Source organism: Hylobates moloch, unplaced genomic scaffold (assembly GCF_009828535.3).
Source record: "Hylobates moloch isolate HMO894 unplaced genomic scaffold, HMol_V3 SCAFFOLD_53, whole genome shotgun sequence".
NCBI classification, from domain to species: domain Eukaryota; kingdom Metazoa; phylum Chordata; class Mammalia; order Primates; family Hylobatidae; genus Hylobates; species Hylobates moloch.
Genome location: NW_026652328.1, coordinates 572,904 through 593,746, shown reverse-complemented (window position 1 = coordinate 593,746; position 20,843 = coordinate 572,904). Strand labels below are relative to the sequence as shown.

Below are 20,843 nucleotides of genomic sequence, written 5' to 3'. Positions count from 1 at the left end.
CATAGACGAATATTAATAATACCAAATGATCTGGGCAAGAAATTCTGATACAGAGTTAAGCCAGAAATCAACTGCTTTCTGACAACAGAGATGACTGGAAGAATAAAAGTATATGCAAGAACAAGATGGTTGGATAACACTCACCTCTTCCACAAAAGACCAGTACTTGCAGTTACTGCAGATGCTCCCAGGAAAGCCACCATCATTAGTCTTCGCCGGATCTGGATCGGCTGTGATCCTCCATGGTACCATCGAGAACCCACAGCCAGTTCTGCCAAAGCAGAAAGTGAGTTCAGACGAAACATCCTGTGGACAATAAGTAGAAATGTCACTCTTAGCTAGTGGTAGTTACGATGACAATGATGATGAAATCCTACCAACATTTCTAATAAACACTAAAGTAATTGCTCTATGACAGGCACTATTCTAAACAATTTGCTTATATTATCCCATTTAATCCTCAGAATAATCTTATGAGAAAAGTACTACTTATAAACCTGATATATTAGTCAAAGTACAATTAGAAGACAGAAACCACATGATAATTTGAGTAAGAAACTTTTAATATAAAACATTATTAAGGCCAGGTATGTGGCTCATGCCTGTAATCTTAGCATTCTGAGGCCAAGGAGAGAGGATCATTTGAGCCCAGGAGTTGAAGAACGGCCTGGACAACAAAGTAGGACCCCATCTCTACCAAAAAAAATCAGCCAAGCATGGTGACATGCACCTGTAGTCCCAGCTATTCAGGGGGCTGAGGTGAGAGCACTACTTAAGCCCAGGAAGTTGAGGCGACAGTGAGCTATGATCAACAGAGCAAGATGCTGTCCAAAAAAATAAATAAAATAAATAAAAAATAAAAAATTATTACTTACAACAGGAAATTTACTACTCAGAAGTTAAAGAAATAGCAGATATAGGGAGCAGTTACTATTCTAGATCTGACACAGAGCACCAAGAAAAGACCAGTCTATAAAAGGTCTACTCTCACTCACAAGGCAGAGATCAGACTGTGTGGAGAGGGCACAGCTATGTACGTCAGAGAAACTTACTAAGGTGCCATGCCAGCAAAATGCACTAGAAAGCCACTCTCTGTGATGCCAGAACAAGTCATCTACTGGACAACTCATGCCAGTGGAATTTGTTGGGAAGCTGACCTTTGCGATGCCAGGGGAAGCCACCCATGAGGAGGCAGTTTCACTAGGAAATTGCATATGAGAGTTGCCACTGAAACTCCTTAGGAGTTGGGTGCCATTGAGTGTCCCACTAGTTCCTGCATGCTATAGAAGCAAGCCACAAAGGGCACACTAGACTCAGCAAGAAACACCCCTCCTCCAGGGTCCTTCTAGTCTCTCTACTGACAAAGTTTAACAGTAACTGGCAAGGGAAACACTTCCAGTATCACAAACGGGACAATGAAAGATGCGTTTAGAGCTGAAATGAAAAAAGACAACTGGTACCCACATTTTACAGATCTAAAATATAACTTGCTCAAGAGTACAAAGGTAGGAAGTGATGGATCTAGAATTTGAATCTAAGGAGGACTAACTCCATACTTCAATGTCTCGGAGTTAGGTGGGAAGACTTCAACCTAGGAGGGGAGACTTTGCTGCCCCTACCTTATAATGCTGATACTGCTTTGAAGTTTTTATTAAATCTTTTTCACACCCAGGTCCTTGGAAGCCCTCCTCCCTACCAGATTCTCTATAGTTCAAACTTCACTTAAAAAAAAATTCTTTTAATATTTTGTTTTAAATCTGAAACATCTGTATTAATGCATATTACTGTTCAATAAATACTTACTCTTCCATCCCCCATCCCTTAGGCAAAATTACTTTTCTACTTTTTTCTTCCCCTTCTGCATACGAATACCAGGTCATAAATTTCCTTCTCTTTAAGTTTTTGGTGTATGTCTTGCCATATGTCTTGCTCTAACCAATGGAATGTGGACCAGTTCCAGAAGTGCTTTTAGGAGGTGCTGCTGTTAGTTTTCTTGTGTTCCTGCACTCCACCGAGGGAAGACCATGTCCCAAAGAGACACTGATCCTTCAAACTGGCATCCATAATGAACAAACTTCAGCCTGGAATAAACCACTGTCAAGCCCAGCTGAGCCAGCTGAGCACAGCTGACCTGTAGAATGCTGGTGAGAAATAAATGTGTGTTACTGTAAGCCACAAAGATTTGGGTGTTGTTTGTTGCCCCATCAAAAGCCAACTAATTCAGCATCCAAGATAATTACTGGGAAGTTCTTATTCTTCTTTTTTTTTTTTTTTGAGACCGAGTCTTGCCCTATCACCCAGGCTGGAGTACAGTGGCGCAATCTCAGTCACTGCAACCTCCACCTCCCGGGTTCAAGCGATTCTCCTGTCTCAGCCTCCCAGGTAGCTGGGATTACAGGCACACGACACCATACCTGGCTAATTTTTGTTTTTTTAATAGAGACAGGGTTTCACCAAGTTGGCCAGGCTGGTCTCGAACTCTTGATCTCAAGTGATCCATCCGCCTTGGCCTCCCAAAGTGCCGGGATTACAGGCATGAACCTGTAAACCATGCCTGGTTGGGAAGTTCTTATTCAACAAAAATTTATTAAATTCATACTGTATGTACAGCCCTATGTGAGACCCAGAAAGCCAAAAACTATCTACATTCTAATTAAACAAGATAAATATAAAACACTTTTAAAACAATACATTTCTAAAATCATTCATATATATATATACTTTTTTTTTTTTTTTAAAGATGGAGTCTCGCTCTGTTGCCCAAGCTGGAGTGTGGTGGCATGATCTCAGCTTACTGCAACCTCTGCCTCTCGGATTCAAGCATTTCTCCTGTCTCAGCCTCTCGAGTAGCTGGGACTACAGGCGCATGCCATGATGCCTGGCTAATTTTTGCATTTTTAATAGAGATGGGGTTTCATCATGTTGGTCAGGCTGGTCCCAAACTCCTGACCTCAGGTGATCTACCTGCCTCAGTTTCCCAAAGCGCTGAGATTACAGGCGTGAGCCACTGCACGCGGCCTAAAATTATATCTTGAAGTATAAAAATATTATGATAGAAATGACAGAAAACTACAAATAAAAAAGATTAAGTTGAGACTGGGTTAGTCAGCAAAAGCTTTTGTTTAGTCTTAAGCCTCAGAATGGTGTAAAATTTTGATTAAGTCAGAGAAATGTCAAGAGACACCCCCAAAACCATAGGATCATTTCAGGCACCTCCATTCAGAGAATTAATGTAAATGATTTTTTTCCCTCTAGATTATGACCTTCAGGGCTCAGTATAGTACCTCGCTGTTTTAATACACCAGATGGGCTGAGGGAAGAAGAGGCATTTCTTTACAGTTCCACTTTTTTGTAGGGGTAATTCATTCAAATGATACAAAGAATCCATGCCCTTTGATTTTTCTCAAAGCACAGTTTGCTGATTCCTAACTTTTTGTGTGTGCGTATTGAGACGGAGTCTTGCTCTGTCGCCAAGGCTGGAGTACAGTGGCATGATCTCTGCTCACTGCAACCTCTACCTCCCGAGTTCAACCAATTCTCCTGCCTCAGCCTCCCAGGTTACTGGGATTACAGACGTGTGCTACCATGCCCAGCTAATTTTATATTTTTAGTAAAGACGGGGTTTTACCATATTGGCCAGGCTGGTCTTGAACTCCTGACCTCAAGTGATCTGCCCGCCTTGGCCTCCCAAAGTGCTGGGATTACAGGTGTGAGCCACCATGCCCAGCCCACTGATTCCTAATTTAAACTACCTTGTACTTTGTACATATCTTCCTATGGCATACGTAAATTTTTCTCCCCTTGCCCCAAGGCCCAAATTATTTTTTTTTTTTCACGTTGTAAACACATAGTCTAGCACAGGACTTGTTACATTATTAGTGCTTAAATACTTAAAACCATTTTACTTTCACATGTCTGTGTACAAACTATACAGGTACTTGCTCCTAACATTTAAGTATACTCTAAGTTCCTAATTTACTTAGAAAACTGTCTTCTATTATTTGGATTCAAGTCAGGTTAGACTACTTAGGCATCTCCTAAAATCAATGAGCTGGTTACTATTAACTCTTCCCTGGGACCTATACCTATAATCTCTTATGTAAACTTTGCTCCTAGCTCCCTTCATCCAATCTAGGTCCAACTTCAAAATTGGACCTAAATCCTGCCCTCATATAGACAAAATGGAAAAACTGTTAATCTTTTCTCCTATTTTCCATGACCTAAGCTTTAGTAACACAATTCTTACATCCTTCCCCAATCCCAGAAATCATCTCATTTTATTGCACATAACTCTAGCAAAATCCAGCACCCAGGAGGCTGTCTATTATATTTTCTTCCTGTCTGGCAACTTCTGATTTTTTTTTTTTGGTTCATTTCAAAATTAACATTTCTGAAATCCACATGTACATTCACATAAATAGCACTGCTCTTCGCTACAGCAAAAATGAGCACTAAACTAAAACATGCGTATCTGAAGGAAACATTATTCATCACTGACAACAGAAAGAACAGACACTTGGAAGTTTTCAATATTTAAAATAAATAACATAGCCAATTCAAAAGTTGGAACAGGATGGGTGCAGTGGCTCACACCTGTAATCCTGGCACTTTGGGAGGCCACGGCGGGCAAATCACTTGAGGTCAGGAGTTTGAGACCAGACTGGCCAACATGGTGAAACCCTGTCTCTACTAAAAATACAAAAATTAGCTGTGCGTGGTGGCGGGCGCCTGTAATTCCAGCTACTCAGGAGGCTGAGGGAAAAGAATCACCTGAACCCAGGAGGCGGAGGTTGCAGTGAGCCGAGATTGTGCCACTGCACTCCAGCTTGGATGACAGAGTAAGACCCTACCTCAAAAAGCCAAAAGTTCTAACAGGCAAGGGGTATATAAGCCTGGAAGATAAATTTACAACATCTGATCAGATGTAGAGAACAGCTAGACTTATGATCAACTAAGTAAGCCACAATCACTTGAGAAGAACCTTTGAATGCCAGACCAAGAATTTAGAGCATATGTAAAATAGGAAGCCACTCAAGTTCTTTAATAGGAAGAGATGATGGTAAAAACATGGGTTAAAGCATATCAGTCTATCTATCAGCAGTGCATGGAATAAACTGCAAAGAAGCAAAGGCAGAGAGAGCTGACAGGAAAGTGATGAGTACAGCCAGAAGGCATTAATAACCTAGGTATTGAGTGATGAGTGCCTAGATTATGATAAGTGTAGAAATAAAAAACAGAATCAAACAAAAAATTTCCAAAGAAAAACAAAATGTAGTTGGGCATGGTGGCACACGTCAGCTACTTAAAGCGGCTGAGGTGGGAGGATAGCTTGAGCCCATGAGTTTAAGTCCAGCATGGGCAACATGGTAAAACCCCACCTCTAAAAAAAAAAAAAAAATGATAAAGACATCGGTATCAAACACATATTAATATCTAACTGCACAGGAGATATGGAAGATAAAAAGGAGAAAAATTAAAACAATAACAACACTAAGTAGTATGGTAAAAAAAAAAAACAAAAAACAAAAAAAAAACCACTAAGTAGTATGGTAGAAATCCAATGATCCAAGATCTGGTCTCAACTGTACTACTCAACAGCTAGCTGTACATACTAAAGAAGCTCATCCCTCCTCCTTGGGAAAAAAGCTCACCCACTGGTAAAATGAAAGAATTGCGTAGGTGAGCTTAGGGTTCCTTTCATCTCTTTAGCACTCTCATATCTTTGGTAGAAAACACTATAACAAAAATTAATTAATTTCATTTAGGGGAAAAGACTAAGATCATATTAAGTATTCAAGATTTATTAGTTTGGGCAATCCATTTCTATATGCTATGGCTCTAGGGGATTTCAAACTTTGAAAGTTCTGAGTTTTACCAACTCAGACCCAGATAAGTTATGTGATTTCCTCATAGCTAATTAGTACAAAAACCTATAACAGATCCTTGCATTTTTGACTCCCAAATAAACTTAATGAGAAAAACCTGTTTAATAACTGTTCTCAACAGAAAAAATATAACAGCCACACTCTTAAAAGTAGATCAAATGCCCAACTACAGAAAAATAAACGATGCTATAATAACATAATGGAATGGAATGTAAATATTAAAAATGATAATAATAAAATATTATTAAAATATTACTTCACAAACCAACAGAAAGTTGGGTAAAGATATAAAAAGAGAGTTGGAAAAGAAATAAAAATGGCTCTGAAAACTGTGAAAAGATACTTAATCTCACTCATAATAAAATAATGCAAATTAAACCTATACTCAGATACTTCTTTTCACCCATCAAACGGGCAAAAATCAAAAAGTTTGAAAACACATTTGTTGACAATGTTGCAGAATGGCACTACTGATGAACATGCAAATCTGTACAATTTATGGAGGGCAATTTGGTAATTTGCATTAAAATTACTCATATAATCTGCATATACTGGCCTAGAAATTCCACTTCTAATAATATACCCTACTAATGTACTTGCACACTTGTGAAATTATGCACATGTATATGGTGCATAATTATTATATCATAGTTTATAATAGCAAAACACTAAGAACTACCCCAATGTTCACCAAGAGAGATTGGTTCAAGTATGATAAATCTATATAAAGCAATACCACATAGCAATAAAGAGAATGAGAAAACTTTATGTAAAAACATGAAAAGAGTTCATAGTGTTATCTTTTTAAAAGCAATAGGCCAGCCGCAGTAGCTCATGCCTGTAATCCCAGCATTTTGGAAGGCCAATATGGGAGGGTCACTTGAGTCCAGGAGTTCAAGACCAGCCTGGGAAACATAGTGAGACCCCCAACACTACAAAAAAAAAAAAAAAAAACTAAGGCAACATGTGGAATACCACATACAGTATGCCACCTTTCATATAAAAAGAGGAGAAAATAAGAATGCATATGTACTTATTAACTAACAACACACTCACAAAAAGTAATAGTAGTGGTGCTGGTGGGAGTTGGAAATAAGATAACATACAGAGAGATTTTTATGATATGCTATTTCATTTGAAACAAAATTTATGTATTTATCCATGCAAACAAATGTACAGTATTTCATATAAGCATTTTCATTTAAGTTTAAAGGAAGAATATAAGGTAATATGCACGTGCCAATTAAACTTTGTAAAATATGTAATCGCATAGTTAATTTTTTATTTATAAATAAAATTTAAATTAGACAAATAAAATTTAATGCTCCCCTAGGGATTTTATTTAAACTTTTTCATTTAAGTAAAAATAAAGGCAGGCCCAGAAGGCAGTTGTTGCATTCCCCTCAGCCAAGAACTGTCACTTACCAGCCCCACCACTGAGCTCAGGCCCAATAATGTCTCAACAATCAAGGCACATTATGGCAAGCTTCCCTAGTGAGATAAACCTTATGTAAATCAAGCTCATATCCTTTTATTTTGAGTCCTGGCACATTCTTACACAAATTAGCAAACTATTACAATTCCAGACCATATCCTTATCCTGACTTAAAATTTCTGCTTGCCTTTTTATATTTGATTTACCCCCTTATATTTCTGACCCCTGACAACTGCACATTTAGAGAAGGACTGCTTGGCTCTTCCAATCCTTGCACTGGCCTAAATAAACCTCTCCTGTACTATTAACCAACTATTACCCGACACTGTTGTTGAAAGCAGCACCCGCTAACTCTGTGGCCAAGAAACATACCTGAGATCTACCCAAATCTGGCCACCAATTAAAGTGAGAACTCAGTTAAATAAAATGTCAGCCAGGCGTGGTGGCTCACACCTGTAATCTCAGTACTTTGGGAGGCTGAGGTGGGTGGATCACCTGAGGTCAGGTGTTCAAGACCAGCCTGACCAACATGGTGAAATCCCATCTCCACTAAAAATACAAACATGGTAGCACATGCCTGTAATCCCAGCAACTTGGGAGGCTGAGGCAGGAGAATCGCTTGAACCCAGGAGGCGGAGGTTGCAGTGAGCTGAGATTGTACCATTGCACTCCAGCCTGGGCAACAAGAGTGAAACTCCATCTCAAAAAAATAAAATAAAATAAAAAATAAAGATGGGGAAATAATGAGATAATAATGATAATAATGATTTATTGGGCATTATACAGGTTTTTGTGTGGCACAAGCAAGAAGAGTATGTCAGTCTAAAAAAAAGACACTAAGGAAAATTATCCCCAAATATGTTGAGTTTATTCAGGAATGAGAAATGAGAATTATAATTTGGAATGCATGGGATGGCAAGTCACCAGTGTATCCAGTGAGGAAAGGATAAAGGGAAGCTTTATTAGGAAAAAGGCAGAGATTCACTTAAGCTGCTTAGAAACAGAGTTCACTTGTTCCAGAGGCCCAAAGCCATTGTTGTTGTTAGTTCACTGGTGAAGATGCCATGACTGGGCAAGTGTTCTTTTGAGAGCACTGGACAAGTACGCTCAAAAAAAGGACTAGGTTTATTACTAGTTGTAAAGAATGTCTAGTAATAAACCTTGTCAAAATAGGAGATGCCCAGATGATGTCAAAGTTTCTTATGGGATTTTTAGAAAGCTCCTGAAAATGGTTCTTTCTTTTCTCTCTCTCAATTTTTACAGAGATGGGGTCTTGCTGTATTGCTAAGGCTAGTTTTGAACTCCTTGTCTCAAGCGATCATCCTGCCTCAGCATTCCAAGTCCATGGGATTGCAGGTGTGAGCCACCATGCCCAACTTTTTGGAAACACTCATCTCACACATGTAAGCAGCAGTCTCCTCTGTCTGTGGCCTTCCTTGCCCTATTTTGTTTGGATCTAACAAAAGTGTTTCATCCTAATATCTGTAACTTTCACAAACATTTGTATTTTTTTACATTTTTAATAGATTTAATTGTACAAATAATATAAAAATAAATTTTCATTGTCTAAAATGTTATACAGAAGCACATAAAAAGAGTAAGTCTTCTTCAAATAAAGGCACACCTCATTCTATTGTGCCTCACTTTATTATACACTTCATGGATACTGCATTTTTCACAAATTGAAGGTTTATGGCAACCCTGTTTCAAACAAGTCCATTGGTGCCATTTTCCCAACAGCATACACATACTTTGTGTTTCTGTGTCACATCTTGGTAATTCTTGCAATATTTCCAACTTTTTCATTATTACTATATTTGTTATCATGATCTAGGATCAGTGACCTTTGGTGTTACTATTTTAATTGTTCTGAGGCACCACAAACCACGCCCAAAGATGGCAAACGTAATTGGTAACTGTTGTGTGTGTTCTGCTTCACTCACCCGTCATTTCCCCGTCTCTCTCCCTTTCCTCAAGCCTTCCTGTTCCCTGAGACACAGTAATATTAAAATTAGGCCAGTTAACAACCAACCTTACAAGGGCCTCTAAATGAACGTTCAAGTGAAATGACAAATTTCACATATCTCACTTTCAATCAAAAGCTAGAAGTGGGCCGGGCGCGGTGGCTCACGCCTGTAATCCCAGCACTTTGGGAGGCTGAGGTGGGTGGATCACCTGACGTCAGGAGTTCGAGATCAGCCTGACCAACATGGCAAAACCCCATCTCTACTAAAAATACAAAAATTAGCTGGGCGTGGCGGTGGGAGCCTATAACCCAAGCTATTCAGTAGGCTGAAACAGGAGAATCTCTTGAACCCGGGAGGCAGAGGTTGCAGTGAGCTGAGATTGTGCCACTGCACTCCAGCCTGGCAACACAAGTGAAACTCCATCTCAAAAAAACACCAAAAAAAAAACAAAGCTAGGAATGATTAAGCTTATGAGGAAGGCATGTCAAAAGCCAAAAGCCAAGATAGGCCAAAAGTTAGGCCTCTTACAGCAGTTAGCCAAGCTGCAAATGCAGAGGAAAAGTTCTTGAAAAAAATTAAAAGTGCTACTTCAATGAACACAAGAATAAAAGAGTGAATCAGGCTTACTGCTAATGCGAGGCAGATTTTAGCGGTCTGGACAGAAGATCAAATCAGCCACAACGTTCCCTTAAGCCGAGGCCTAATCCAGAGAAAGACCTTAACTCTCTTCAATTATATGAAAGCTGAGCAGTGAGGAAGCTGCAGAAGAAAAGTTTGAAGCTAGCACAGGTTTATGAGGTATAAGGAAAGAAGTTGTCCTCATAACATAAAAGGTGCAAGGTGAGGCAGCAAGTTATCCAGATCTAGCTAAGATCATTTGACGAAGGTGGCTACACAAAACAAGAGATTTTCAGTGTAGACAAAACAGCCTTACTAGGAAGAAGATGCCATCTAGGACTTTCACAGCTACAGAGAAGTCAATGCCTGACTTCAAAGCTTCAAAGGACAGGCTGACTCTCTCGTTAGGGGCTAATGTACCTAGTGACTTTAAGTTGAAGGCAACGCTCATTCATCATTCTGAAAATCCTTAGGATCCATAAGAATTATGCTATATCTCACAATTTGCAATTGCAAAAAAATATGGAACCGACCTAAATGCCCATCAACCAACAAGTGGATAAAGAAAATGTGGCGTATATACACCCTGGAATATTACTTAGCCATAAAACAAAATGAAATAATGGCTTTTGGAACAACTTGGATGGAGCTGGAGGCCATTCTTCTAAGTGAAGTATCTCTGGAATGGAAAACCAAATATTGTATGTTCTCACTAATAAGTGGGAGCTAAGCTATGAGGGCACAAAGGCATAATAATGATATAATGGACTCTGGGGGGACAGGTAGGAGGGGAGTGAGGGATAAAAGACTACATATTGAAACCTGGGCATGGTGGCTCATGTCTGTAATCCCAGAACTTTGGGAGGCCGAGGCAGGCAGATCACCTGAGGTCGGAAGTTCGAGACCAGCGCCTGACCAACATGGAGAAACTCCGTCTCTACTAAAAATATAAATTAGCCAGGCATGGTGGCACATGCCTGTAATCCCAGCTACTTGGGAGGCTGAGGCAGGAGAATTGCTTGAACCCGGAAGGCGGAGGTTGTGGTGAGCTGAGATCGCGTCATTGCACTCCAGCCTGGGCGACAAGAGCGAAACTCCGTCTCAGAAAAAAAAAAAAGTATATGGCCATACTACCCTGAACGCACCCAATCTCATCTGATCAGTAGAAGAAGTCATTGCATATGTGGAGGAAACAGCAAGAGAACTAGAATTAGAAGTGGAGCCTAAATAGCACACTGGAATTCTAATTCAAAAGTTGCAAGTTTGAGTCCTGTTAGTGTCAAAAAAAGAAAAATTGTTTTTGTAAATTTCAATTAAAAAAATCTTTTTTAAAGTAGAGCCTGAAGATGTGACTGGATTGCTGTGATCTCATCGCAAAACTTGACTGGATGAAGAGTTCATCCATGTTCATCCAGCAGCCATCAACATGGATGAACTTTGTTCTTCTGGATGAACAAATAAAGTGGTTTCTTGAGATGAAACCTACTCCCAGTGAAGATGCTGTGAACATTGCTGAAATGACAATAAAGGATTTACAATATTCCATAAACTTTGTTGATAAGGCAGCAGCAGGGTTTGGGAGAACTGACTCAAGTTTTGAAAAAATTTTGAAAGAAATTACCTGGGTAAAACACTATCAATCAGCGTCCTATGCTACAGAGAAATCTTTTGTGAAAGAAAAAGTCTATTGATGCTGCAAACGTCATTGTTGTCTTTTTTTAAGAAATTGCCACAGCCACCCCAGTCTTCAGCAGCCACTACCCCTGATCAGTCAGCAGACATCAACATGGAGGCAAGACCCTCTATCAGCAAAAGGATGGTCACTTGCTAAAGGCTCAGATGATTATTACCATTTTTTAGCAATAAAGATTTTTTTTTTTGAGACGGAGTCTCACTCTATCGCCCAAGTTGGAGTGCAGTGGCGCGATCTTGGCTCACTGCAAACTCCGCCTCTGGGGTTCAAGTGATTCTCCTGCCTCAGTCTCCAGAGTAGCAGGGATTACAGGCGTGTGCCACCATGCCTGGCTTTTTTTTTTAATTTATTTATTTTTTTTATTTTTAGTAGAGACGGGGTTTCACCATGTTGGCCAGGCTGGCCTCGAATTCCTGACCTCAGGTGATCTAACTGCCTCGGCTTCCCAAAGTACTGAGATTACAGGTGTGAGCCACCATGCCTGGCCCAATAAAGTATTTTTAATTAAGGCATGTACACATTTTTTTTGCTGCTGTTGTTGTTGTTTTGAGACGGAGTCTCGCTTTGTCACCCAGGCTGAAGTACAGTGGTGCAATCTTGGCTCACTACAACCTCCACCTCCCAGGTTCAAGCGACTCTCCTGCCTCAGTCGCCCGAGTAGCTGGGACTACCGGCACCTGCCACCACAACCGGCTAATTTTTGTATTTTTAGTGGAGACAGGGTTTCACCATATTGGCCAGGCTGGTCTTGAACTCCTGACCTTGTGATCCACCCACCCTGGCCTCCCAAAGTGCTGGGATTACAGGTGTAAGCCACCGCGCCCAGCCTGTTTTTTAGATATAATGTTACTGCACACTTCATAGACTACACTATAGTATAAACATAACTTTTATATGCACTGGGAAACCAAAAAATTCATACGACTTGCTATTTTGTGACACTAGCTTTATGGCAGTGGTCTGGAACAAACCTGCAATAAGGCACACCTATACCTAAAATACCATCACTCTCCCTAGAAGTAACCTCAGAAAGCAGTTTAGTATACATCTTTCCTGAAATTTTTCTATGTATTTACATATAAATAATATTGTACATTGTCTTAGTCTGTTCTGGCTGCTGTAACAATACACCTTATACTGGGTAATTCATAAACAACAAAAAATTATTGCTTATAGTTCCGGAGGCCAGGGAGTCTAAGATCAAGGCACCAGCAGATTCTGTGTCTAGTAAGGGCCTGTTCCCCATAGACACAGGCTTCTCATGGCTTCCTCACTTGGTGGGAGAGGCAAGGCAGTGCCCTTCGACCTCTTAAAGAGCACTAATCTCCTTCAATACCAACATTACAATTTACACTTTCCACCAGTGTATGAGTGAACTCCTGTTCCTGTATTAGATACAAGTTAAGCAACCCTAATCCACAAATCTGAAATACCCTAAAATCCAAAACTTTTTGAGTGCTGCCATGATGTTACAAGTAGAAAATTTCATACCTGACACATTTTTTTCATTTTATTAATAGCATGTCTTTTTTTTTTTTTTACCATTAAGTACATATGTGTGAATAAGCATAAGATGATTGCTAATTGGTAGCATATAAATTCAGAGTCAGCAACAATGGTTATGCCAAACAACCACAGAATGTCCACATGGGTGGATGCAATCTCATGATAACAAGGTGATACCTATGCTTCTGATGGCTCAGTGTATATAAACTTTGTCTCATGCAAAAAAATTATTAAAAATATGGTATAAAATTACCTGCAGGCTATATGTATAAGGTGCATATGAAACATAAATGAATTTTGTGTTTAGACTTGGGTCCCATCCCCAAGGAATCTCATTATGTATATCCAAATATTCAAAAATCAAAAAAAAAAAATCTAAATGCTTCTGGTCCCAAGCATTTCAAATAAAAGATAATCGACCTCTGTCATCAATCTTTTCCATTTATATGATAGATTTTAAAAAATGACATCTAAATTAATTTGTATATTCACTTTAGTAAGAGAATTTTATAATCTTTATTTTTCAAGAGTTTATCACTGTTGTTGTGAGAGCTACTGGAATACTCAGTTATATTTATTTTACTTAATTCCAGTCTATTCCCAGCCCTGAGGCATCATCTTTTCTTCATTGTAAAAAGTGGGACATTGTTTTCAATGTAAAATAATATGTCTAGGTATGATGTAATACCCACTATTCCATCCAATGTTATTTTTTAGTGGAACGTTATTTTTATTAAACAACCCCACCCCACTCTACTCACCCAAAAAAGGTTAAAACATTCTCAACTTAAACCATTTCAATACTTTTCCAATTCAATCTGAGCTCTACCACTACTGACTGGAAAGATTTTCATCCAAGCTTTTGCTAATTTATTTATTTATTTTATTTATTTATTTTTTTGAGACACAGTCTCACATTGTCACCCAGGTTGGAGTGTAACAGCACAATCTTGGCTCACCGCAACCTCCACCTCCTGGGTTCAAGCGATTCTCCTGCCTCAGCCTCCTGAGTAGCTGGGACTACAGGCGTGCGCCACCATACCTGGCTAACTTTTGTATTTTTTGTAGAGACGGGGTTTCACCATGTTGGCCAGGCTGGTCTTGAACTCCTGACCTCAGGTGATCCACCCACCTCAGCCTCCCAAAGTGCTGGGATTACAGGCGTGAGCCACTGTGCCCAGCCAAGCTTTTGCTTTCTAATGGTTGATTATACTTTCAAAATACTTGAATAAATTATCCATTCATTTCACTATGGAAAACAATGATTTAATCTAAACAGCAACAAGGTTCTCAAAAATATTCCAGAAGTTTCATCTTCACAAATTACTGGAAAACATAATTATTATTCTGCCACATTTACCTTTGAAAACAGAAAAAAAAAAAAAGACAACGGAAAATCTGAATGAATTACAATAGCAAACAAGATGCCAAACTCCATACTAAAAATTACAGTATGCCCAATTCAACTGAGGAGTAGTAACATAATTACCTTAGTGCTCCACAACACAGATGGATGCACTTTTTCTTAATCTATTTTATTAAAACTGCAACCTAGAACAACTTATTAAATACACACTAGGCAATAGTGCAAACATAAACAAATGCATTTATTTCACTGATATGTGCAATGCTGCTTTTTTGCAAAGGGCGTATGTTATCACAAAACATTTGCCATCTATGATAACAATAGCTGCCATGAACCTAGGAGAAAAGTGAAAAAAGTTAGCATCTGTTATGCCTGTATTTAAGACTTAATGAGGCCAGGCACAATGGCTCACACCTATAATCCCAGCACTTTGAAAGACCAAGGCGGGCAGATCACTTGAGGTCAGAAGTTTGAGACCAGCCTGGCCAACATGGTGAAACCCTGTCTCTACTAAAATACAAAAATTAGCTGGGCATGGTGGTGCCTGCCGGTAATCCCAGCTACTCAGGGGGCTGAGGCAGGAGAATCGCTTGAACTTGGAAGGCGGAGGTTGCAGTGAGCTGAGATCACACCACTGCACTCCAGCCTGGGCGACAGAGCAAGACTCCATCTCAAAAAAAAAAAAAAAAAAAGACTTAATGTGATTTATAAGAGCAGATTTAAGGACTTTCAAATTGGCCAGCCAAGATTCCATGTGCAACCTATAAGAATCATTGTAATTGCCGGGCACGGTGGCTCAAGCCTGTAATCCCAGGACTTTGGGAGGCCGAGGTGGGTGGATCACCTGAGTTCAGGAGTTCAAGACCAGCCTGGCCAACATGTGAAACCCCATCTCTACAAAAATACAAAAATTAGCCGGGCATGATGGTGGGTGCCTGTAATCCCAGCTACTTGGGAGGCTGAGGCAGGAGAATCGCTGGAACCCAGGAGGCGGAGGTTGCAGTGTGCCGAGATTGCACCATTGCACTCCAGCCTGGGCGACAGAGCGAGACTCCATCTCAAAAAAAATAATAATAATTATTGGAATTGACATATTTTCATAATTGATTTCATACCCAAGAGTTTATATATCTATAGAGCTCACTAAACTAGGCTTAAGTATCTGATGACAGCTGAAGCATGAGTACTGTAAAAGGCAAAAAGCCTAATAGAATGCTTTGAGCATTAAAGATATTCAAATGTTTTCTGACTTAAATAGAAATACAGGCTGGGTGCATTGGTTCATGCCTGTAATCCCAACACTTTGAGAGGCTGAGATGGAAAGACTGTTTGAGGCCAGGAATTCAAGACCAGTTTAGGCAACAGAGTGAGACCCCATCTCTACACACACACACAAAAAAGTTTTTAAAATAAAAATAAAAAATAGAAATATACCAAGTTTAATAATGTTAAATAATTTTAAATATAAGTATATGATAAACAGATTATAGGACTGGGAATGAAAACTGAAAATCATGTTTCTGGCTTGGTTTTATCACTGCTTCTAGGTGCATTCCTTAGATATGTAACATGACAAACACTATTCTTTTTCTATACTATTCCTAGAACCAGTTCTCCTTAAGATTTAATTGATATCTCACCTCATCCATAGAAGATATAAAGTCATTACCACTGTTGATTTCTTCCCCTGAATTTCTGTAGAACATTTTGTGCCACTATTATGGTACCTTGCTTATTAAGCCATTTTTAAGAATACCTGCCAACTTGCCAAAGGAGACTGCACACCCCGGATATAAAGTTCGCTTTAGGTTTCTTAGCATTCCCAGTGCCAATTAATGCATCTGAAATTACTACCAACAGAACTAACAAGAGTTACTGCTCAATTACACTAGAGTAAATACAAAAAACTTAGCTTATCATTCTAGTTCTACTACCAGCCAGCCATGTGACCAGTAAAAGCCTTCTTCATGGAGACTATATTCTGGAAGATGCAGGGCACTGGTGCATCTTTTTATTTTGTCTTAGAAAAAGACTTTCTAAGTCCTTTTCCAGTTTTAAGAGTTCATTTCACAAAAATAAAATATAAAGGTACTTTGTACATTTTGGAGAAACAAGGTCATCCTGAGTGTTTTTGTTTTTGTCTTTTGGTTTTTGTTTTTCAGATGGAGTTTTTACTCTTGTTGCCCAGGCTGGAGAGCAATGGTGCGATCTCAGCTCACTGCAACCTCTGCCTCCCTGCCTCAGCCTCCCTAGTAGCTGGGATTACAGGCATGCGCCACCACGCCTGGGTAATTTTGTATTTTTAGTAGAGATGGGATTTCACCATGTTGGTCAGGCTGGTCTTGAACTACTGACATCAGGTGACCCGCCCGCCTCAGCCTCCCAAAGTGCTGGGATTACAGGTGTGAGCCACCATGCCCAGCCCTGAGTGGTTTTTAATGAGACAGTATCCTATATTAGTCTCATTCATTTAAGCAAATCATAATCTAAAATGTCGAATTGTCATTATTTCATTCAGATCATTATTTATTGAGCAAAGTACTTTGCGAGGACACAGCAAGAGGCACAAAGATGAACAAGACATAGTCTTTGCCCACAAACACCTTATAATTTAGTAGTGAAGATAAAATAACTATTCAAATAACCATAATGAGGCTGGGAGCAATGGCTCATGCCCTGTAATCCCAGCATTTTGAGAGGCCAAGGTGGGCGAATTGCTTGAGCTCAAGCAATCTTGAACCTTGTCAAGTTCAAGACCAACCTGGACAACATGGCAAAACCTTGTCTCTATAAAAAATTTAGCTTTTTAAAATTAAATTTAAAAAAATTACTTGGGCATGGTGGCACAAGCCTGTAGTCCCCACTAGTCAGGAGTCTGAGGTGGGAGGATCACTTGTGCCCAGGAGGTCAAAGCTACAGTGAGCAAGCCATGATCATGCCACTGCACTCCAGTCTGGGTGATAGAGCAAGATCTTGTCTCAAAAAAAAAAGAACCACTGGGTATTGCGACACGTGCCTGTAGTCCCAGCTACTCAGGAAGCTGAGGCAGGAGGATCACTTGAGCCCAGGTGTTCTGGGCTATAGTGTGCTACATGCCCATCGGGTGTCCACAATAAGTTCAGTGTCAATATGCTAACACCAACAGGTTGCCTAAGGAGGGGTGAACCAGGCCAGGTTAGAAACAGAGCAGGCCAAAACTCCCATGCTGACCAGTAGTGGGATTGGGCCTGTGAACAGCACTGCAGTCCAGGCTGGGCAATGTAGCGAGACCCTGTCTGTTAACAAAAAAGAAAAAACAAAAATAGCCGTAATACAAGGCAGAAAAAAAAAAAGCAAGGGCTACAAGAACATATTAACAGGGATTCAATTACATTAGGTTGGGAAGTGGAAAGGGCTCAACATAGGCTTCAAGGAAGATTTACTTAGGGTAGGAAAGCGCTAACTATTCTTCACAAAATAGTTTAGCTGAATGCATTTTTTTTTTTTTTTTTTTTTTTTTTGAGACAGAGTCTTCCTCTGTTGCCCAGGCTGGAGTGCAGTGGCGCCATCTTACCTCATTGCAACTTCCGCCTCCCGGGTTCAAGTGATTCTCCTGCCTCAGTCTCCCAAATAGCTGAGACTACAAGTGTGTGCCACCATACCTGGCTAATTTTTGTATTTTTTAGTAGAGATGGGGTTTCACCATGTTGGCCAGGCTGGTCTTGAACTCCTGACCTCAGGTGATCCGCCTGCCTTGGCCTCCCAAGGCATGATTGCAGGTGTGAGCCACCTTACCTGGCCTGAATGCATTACCTTAGAGCCCTCTAACATTTTATTGCTAGATGATAATACATATGTGAAATTATTCGAGGAATGGGATAAGCTAATAGAAATACAATGTGTACTGTACAACTAAGATACTGCTCAAAACATGACACTATATTAGATTTTAATTATGCCAAATCATTTTTTAAACATCTCTATAGATTTTTTTAGATGAAATGAATATTGCAAGTTCTTCATTGAAGACACTAGAATGACTGCCAAAATACAGTAGGGATTAAAGTTCATGTCCAGAAAAGATACATTTCATAGCTTAAAGTGACATTAGTGACACAATAAATGAGAAAAGCTCACACCAGCTAAGCCTGTTCTGAGAAGCGAATATCTTCCAACAGCAGAGAAAGCTATTTTAAATGATCTGGATGAGAATGTAAAGTTAATTTAAGTTACACAAGTCTCTACAGTATAAAGTGATAATTGTAGAAACAAGAATCATCTCACAGAAATGTTAGGTTTGAGACAGAAGCTTTGCACATGTTCTGTTAAGGAAAGATGCTATCAAAAAGCAGGTCAACATTCCACAGTACTTCACCTTCTGATACTCTCTGAAATAGTCCTTTATCCACCAAGAACCTCCATGATTCACCTTCTTAAAACACCATACGGCCTTTTTACTGCAACAATAAAACCTGAAACTTACATCTGGTAAAGGAAGAAGTAGTAAAGGGTGAAAATCTGCCCTTCCAAATAACTGCACAGAAAAACAAAATATGGAAAAGAAAAAGAAAAAATAAATCAATCAAAGATACACTTATTTAAAGCAAAAACCAACCATTCAGGTAATTACAGAAACAATGATGTCCAAAACCTCTGTAATGTATTAATGTGTTCAGATCATAAATAAGGTTTCAATATGTAAAATTTCCATAAAATATCATCTTCAATTTGATTTTCAGCTCAAGTCTTGGAAATTAAGTAGCTACAGAGCTTTAATAGTTAATACATACTTTTTTTTTTTGGAGACAGGGTCTCGCTCTGTTGCCCAAGCTGGAGTGCAGTGGTGCAACGATGGCTCACTGCAGCCTCCACCTCCTGGGCTCAAGCAATGCTCCCACTTCAGCCTCTGAGTAGCTGGGACTACAGGCACATGCCACACACCTGGCCATTTTTTGAAGCGCTGGGGTTTCACTATGTTGCCCAGGCTGGTCTTGAACTGCTGAGCTCAAGTGATCTGCCTACCTCAGCCTCCCAAAGTGCTGGGATTATACGTGTGAACCACCACACTGGGCCTAATAAATACTTTTTAATGTACCTAAGAGCCATTAAAAAACTACAGGATGAAAAAATGAGCTATCAATAAGGAAAATTTAAACACCGCTCCAAAGGAAATTAGAGCCAAGAAAGTATTGACTTGCACAAGGAAAAGGTCAGGGTGGGTAGAAGCAAAAGGACAGAGGAATAGTCTGGAAGAAAGCATTTGTGGAAAACCACTTTTTACTCTCCACCTCTCTCAAACATCTTTGGTTTTAGGTTCTTTTTTTTTTTTTTTTTTTTTTGAGACAGTTTCCCTCTGTCCCCCAGGCTGGCGTGCAGTGGTGCAATCTTCACTCACTGCAACCTCCACCTCCTGGTTCAAGCAATTCTCATCCCTCAGCCTCCCGAGCAGCTGGGACTACAGGTGCCCACCACCATGCCCAGCTAATTTTTGTATTTTTAGTAAGTTCATTTTTTATCTAAAGCTAAGATACATTTCAACTTCAAACCCTGTTTTAGAGTTCAAACATTTTATCCTCACTTTGTATACCTTGTAGCAACATCAGCAGTGACAGAATCTTAGTATATAACATAAAATATCATTTTAGGCCGGGCACGGTGGCTCATGCCTGTAATCCCAGCACTTTAGGAGGCCGAGGCAGGTGGATCACCTGAGGTCAGGAGCTCGACACCAGCCTAGCCAACATGGTGAAACCCTGTCTCTACTAAAAATACAAAAATTAACCAGGCATGGTGGCGTGTGCTTGTAATCCCAGCTACTCGGGAGGCTGAGGCAGGAGAATCACTTGAACCACTGCACTCCAGCCTGGCTGACACTGCACTCCAGCCCGGGCGACAGAGTGAGACTCTGTCTCAAAAAAAAAAAAAAAAAAAATCATTTTAAATGTTTCTGTTTAAACAATTCTTACTATAGGGTTAATCCAATAAGGTGCTGTTAACCAGTTAACCAATACAGTAATCCCTCAGTATCTGCAAGGGATAGGTTCCAGGACCCTCATAGACACCAAAATCCCAGATGCTCAAGTATCTTATGTAAAATGGTATAATATTTGCATTCAAACTATGCACATCCTGTCATATACTCTAAACCATCCCTAGATAACTTATAATACTTAATACCATGTAAATACTATGTAAATAGTTGTTATACATTGTATTTTTAATTCGTATTACTTTTCTTTGTATTGTTTTTGAGTTATTTTTTCAATTTTTTTTTTTTTTTTTTTTGAGACAGGGTATCGCTGTGTTGCCTGGGCTGGAATGCAGTGGCATGGTCATAGCCCACTGCAGCCTCTCTCTTCCAGGCTCAAGCAGTTCTCCTGACTCAGCCTCCAAG

The 20,843-nt window shown here is 39.7% G+C and overlaps 1 protein-coding gene across 3 annotated transcripts in view; it reads right to left on the bottom strand.

Moving 5' to 3' along the window:
- Positions 1–20,843, bottom strand: part of LOC116463691 (calcium uptake protein 1, mitochondrial) — a 262,265-nt gene that overhangs the window by 195,780 nt on the left and 45,642 nt on the right. For all 3 annotated transcript variants that reach the window (XM_058434807.1, XM_058434806.1, XM_032146908.2), the window contains exon 2: positions 145–306. In XM_058434807.1, the coding sequence (XP_058290790.1) occupies positions 145–305 (161 nt within the window). In that variant the 5' untranslated portion in view covers position 306. The remainder of the gene's footprint in view (positions 1–144; positions 307–20,843) is intronic.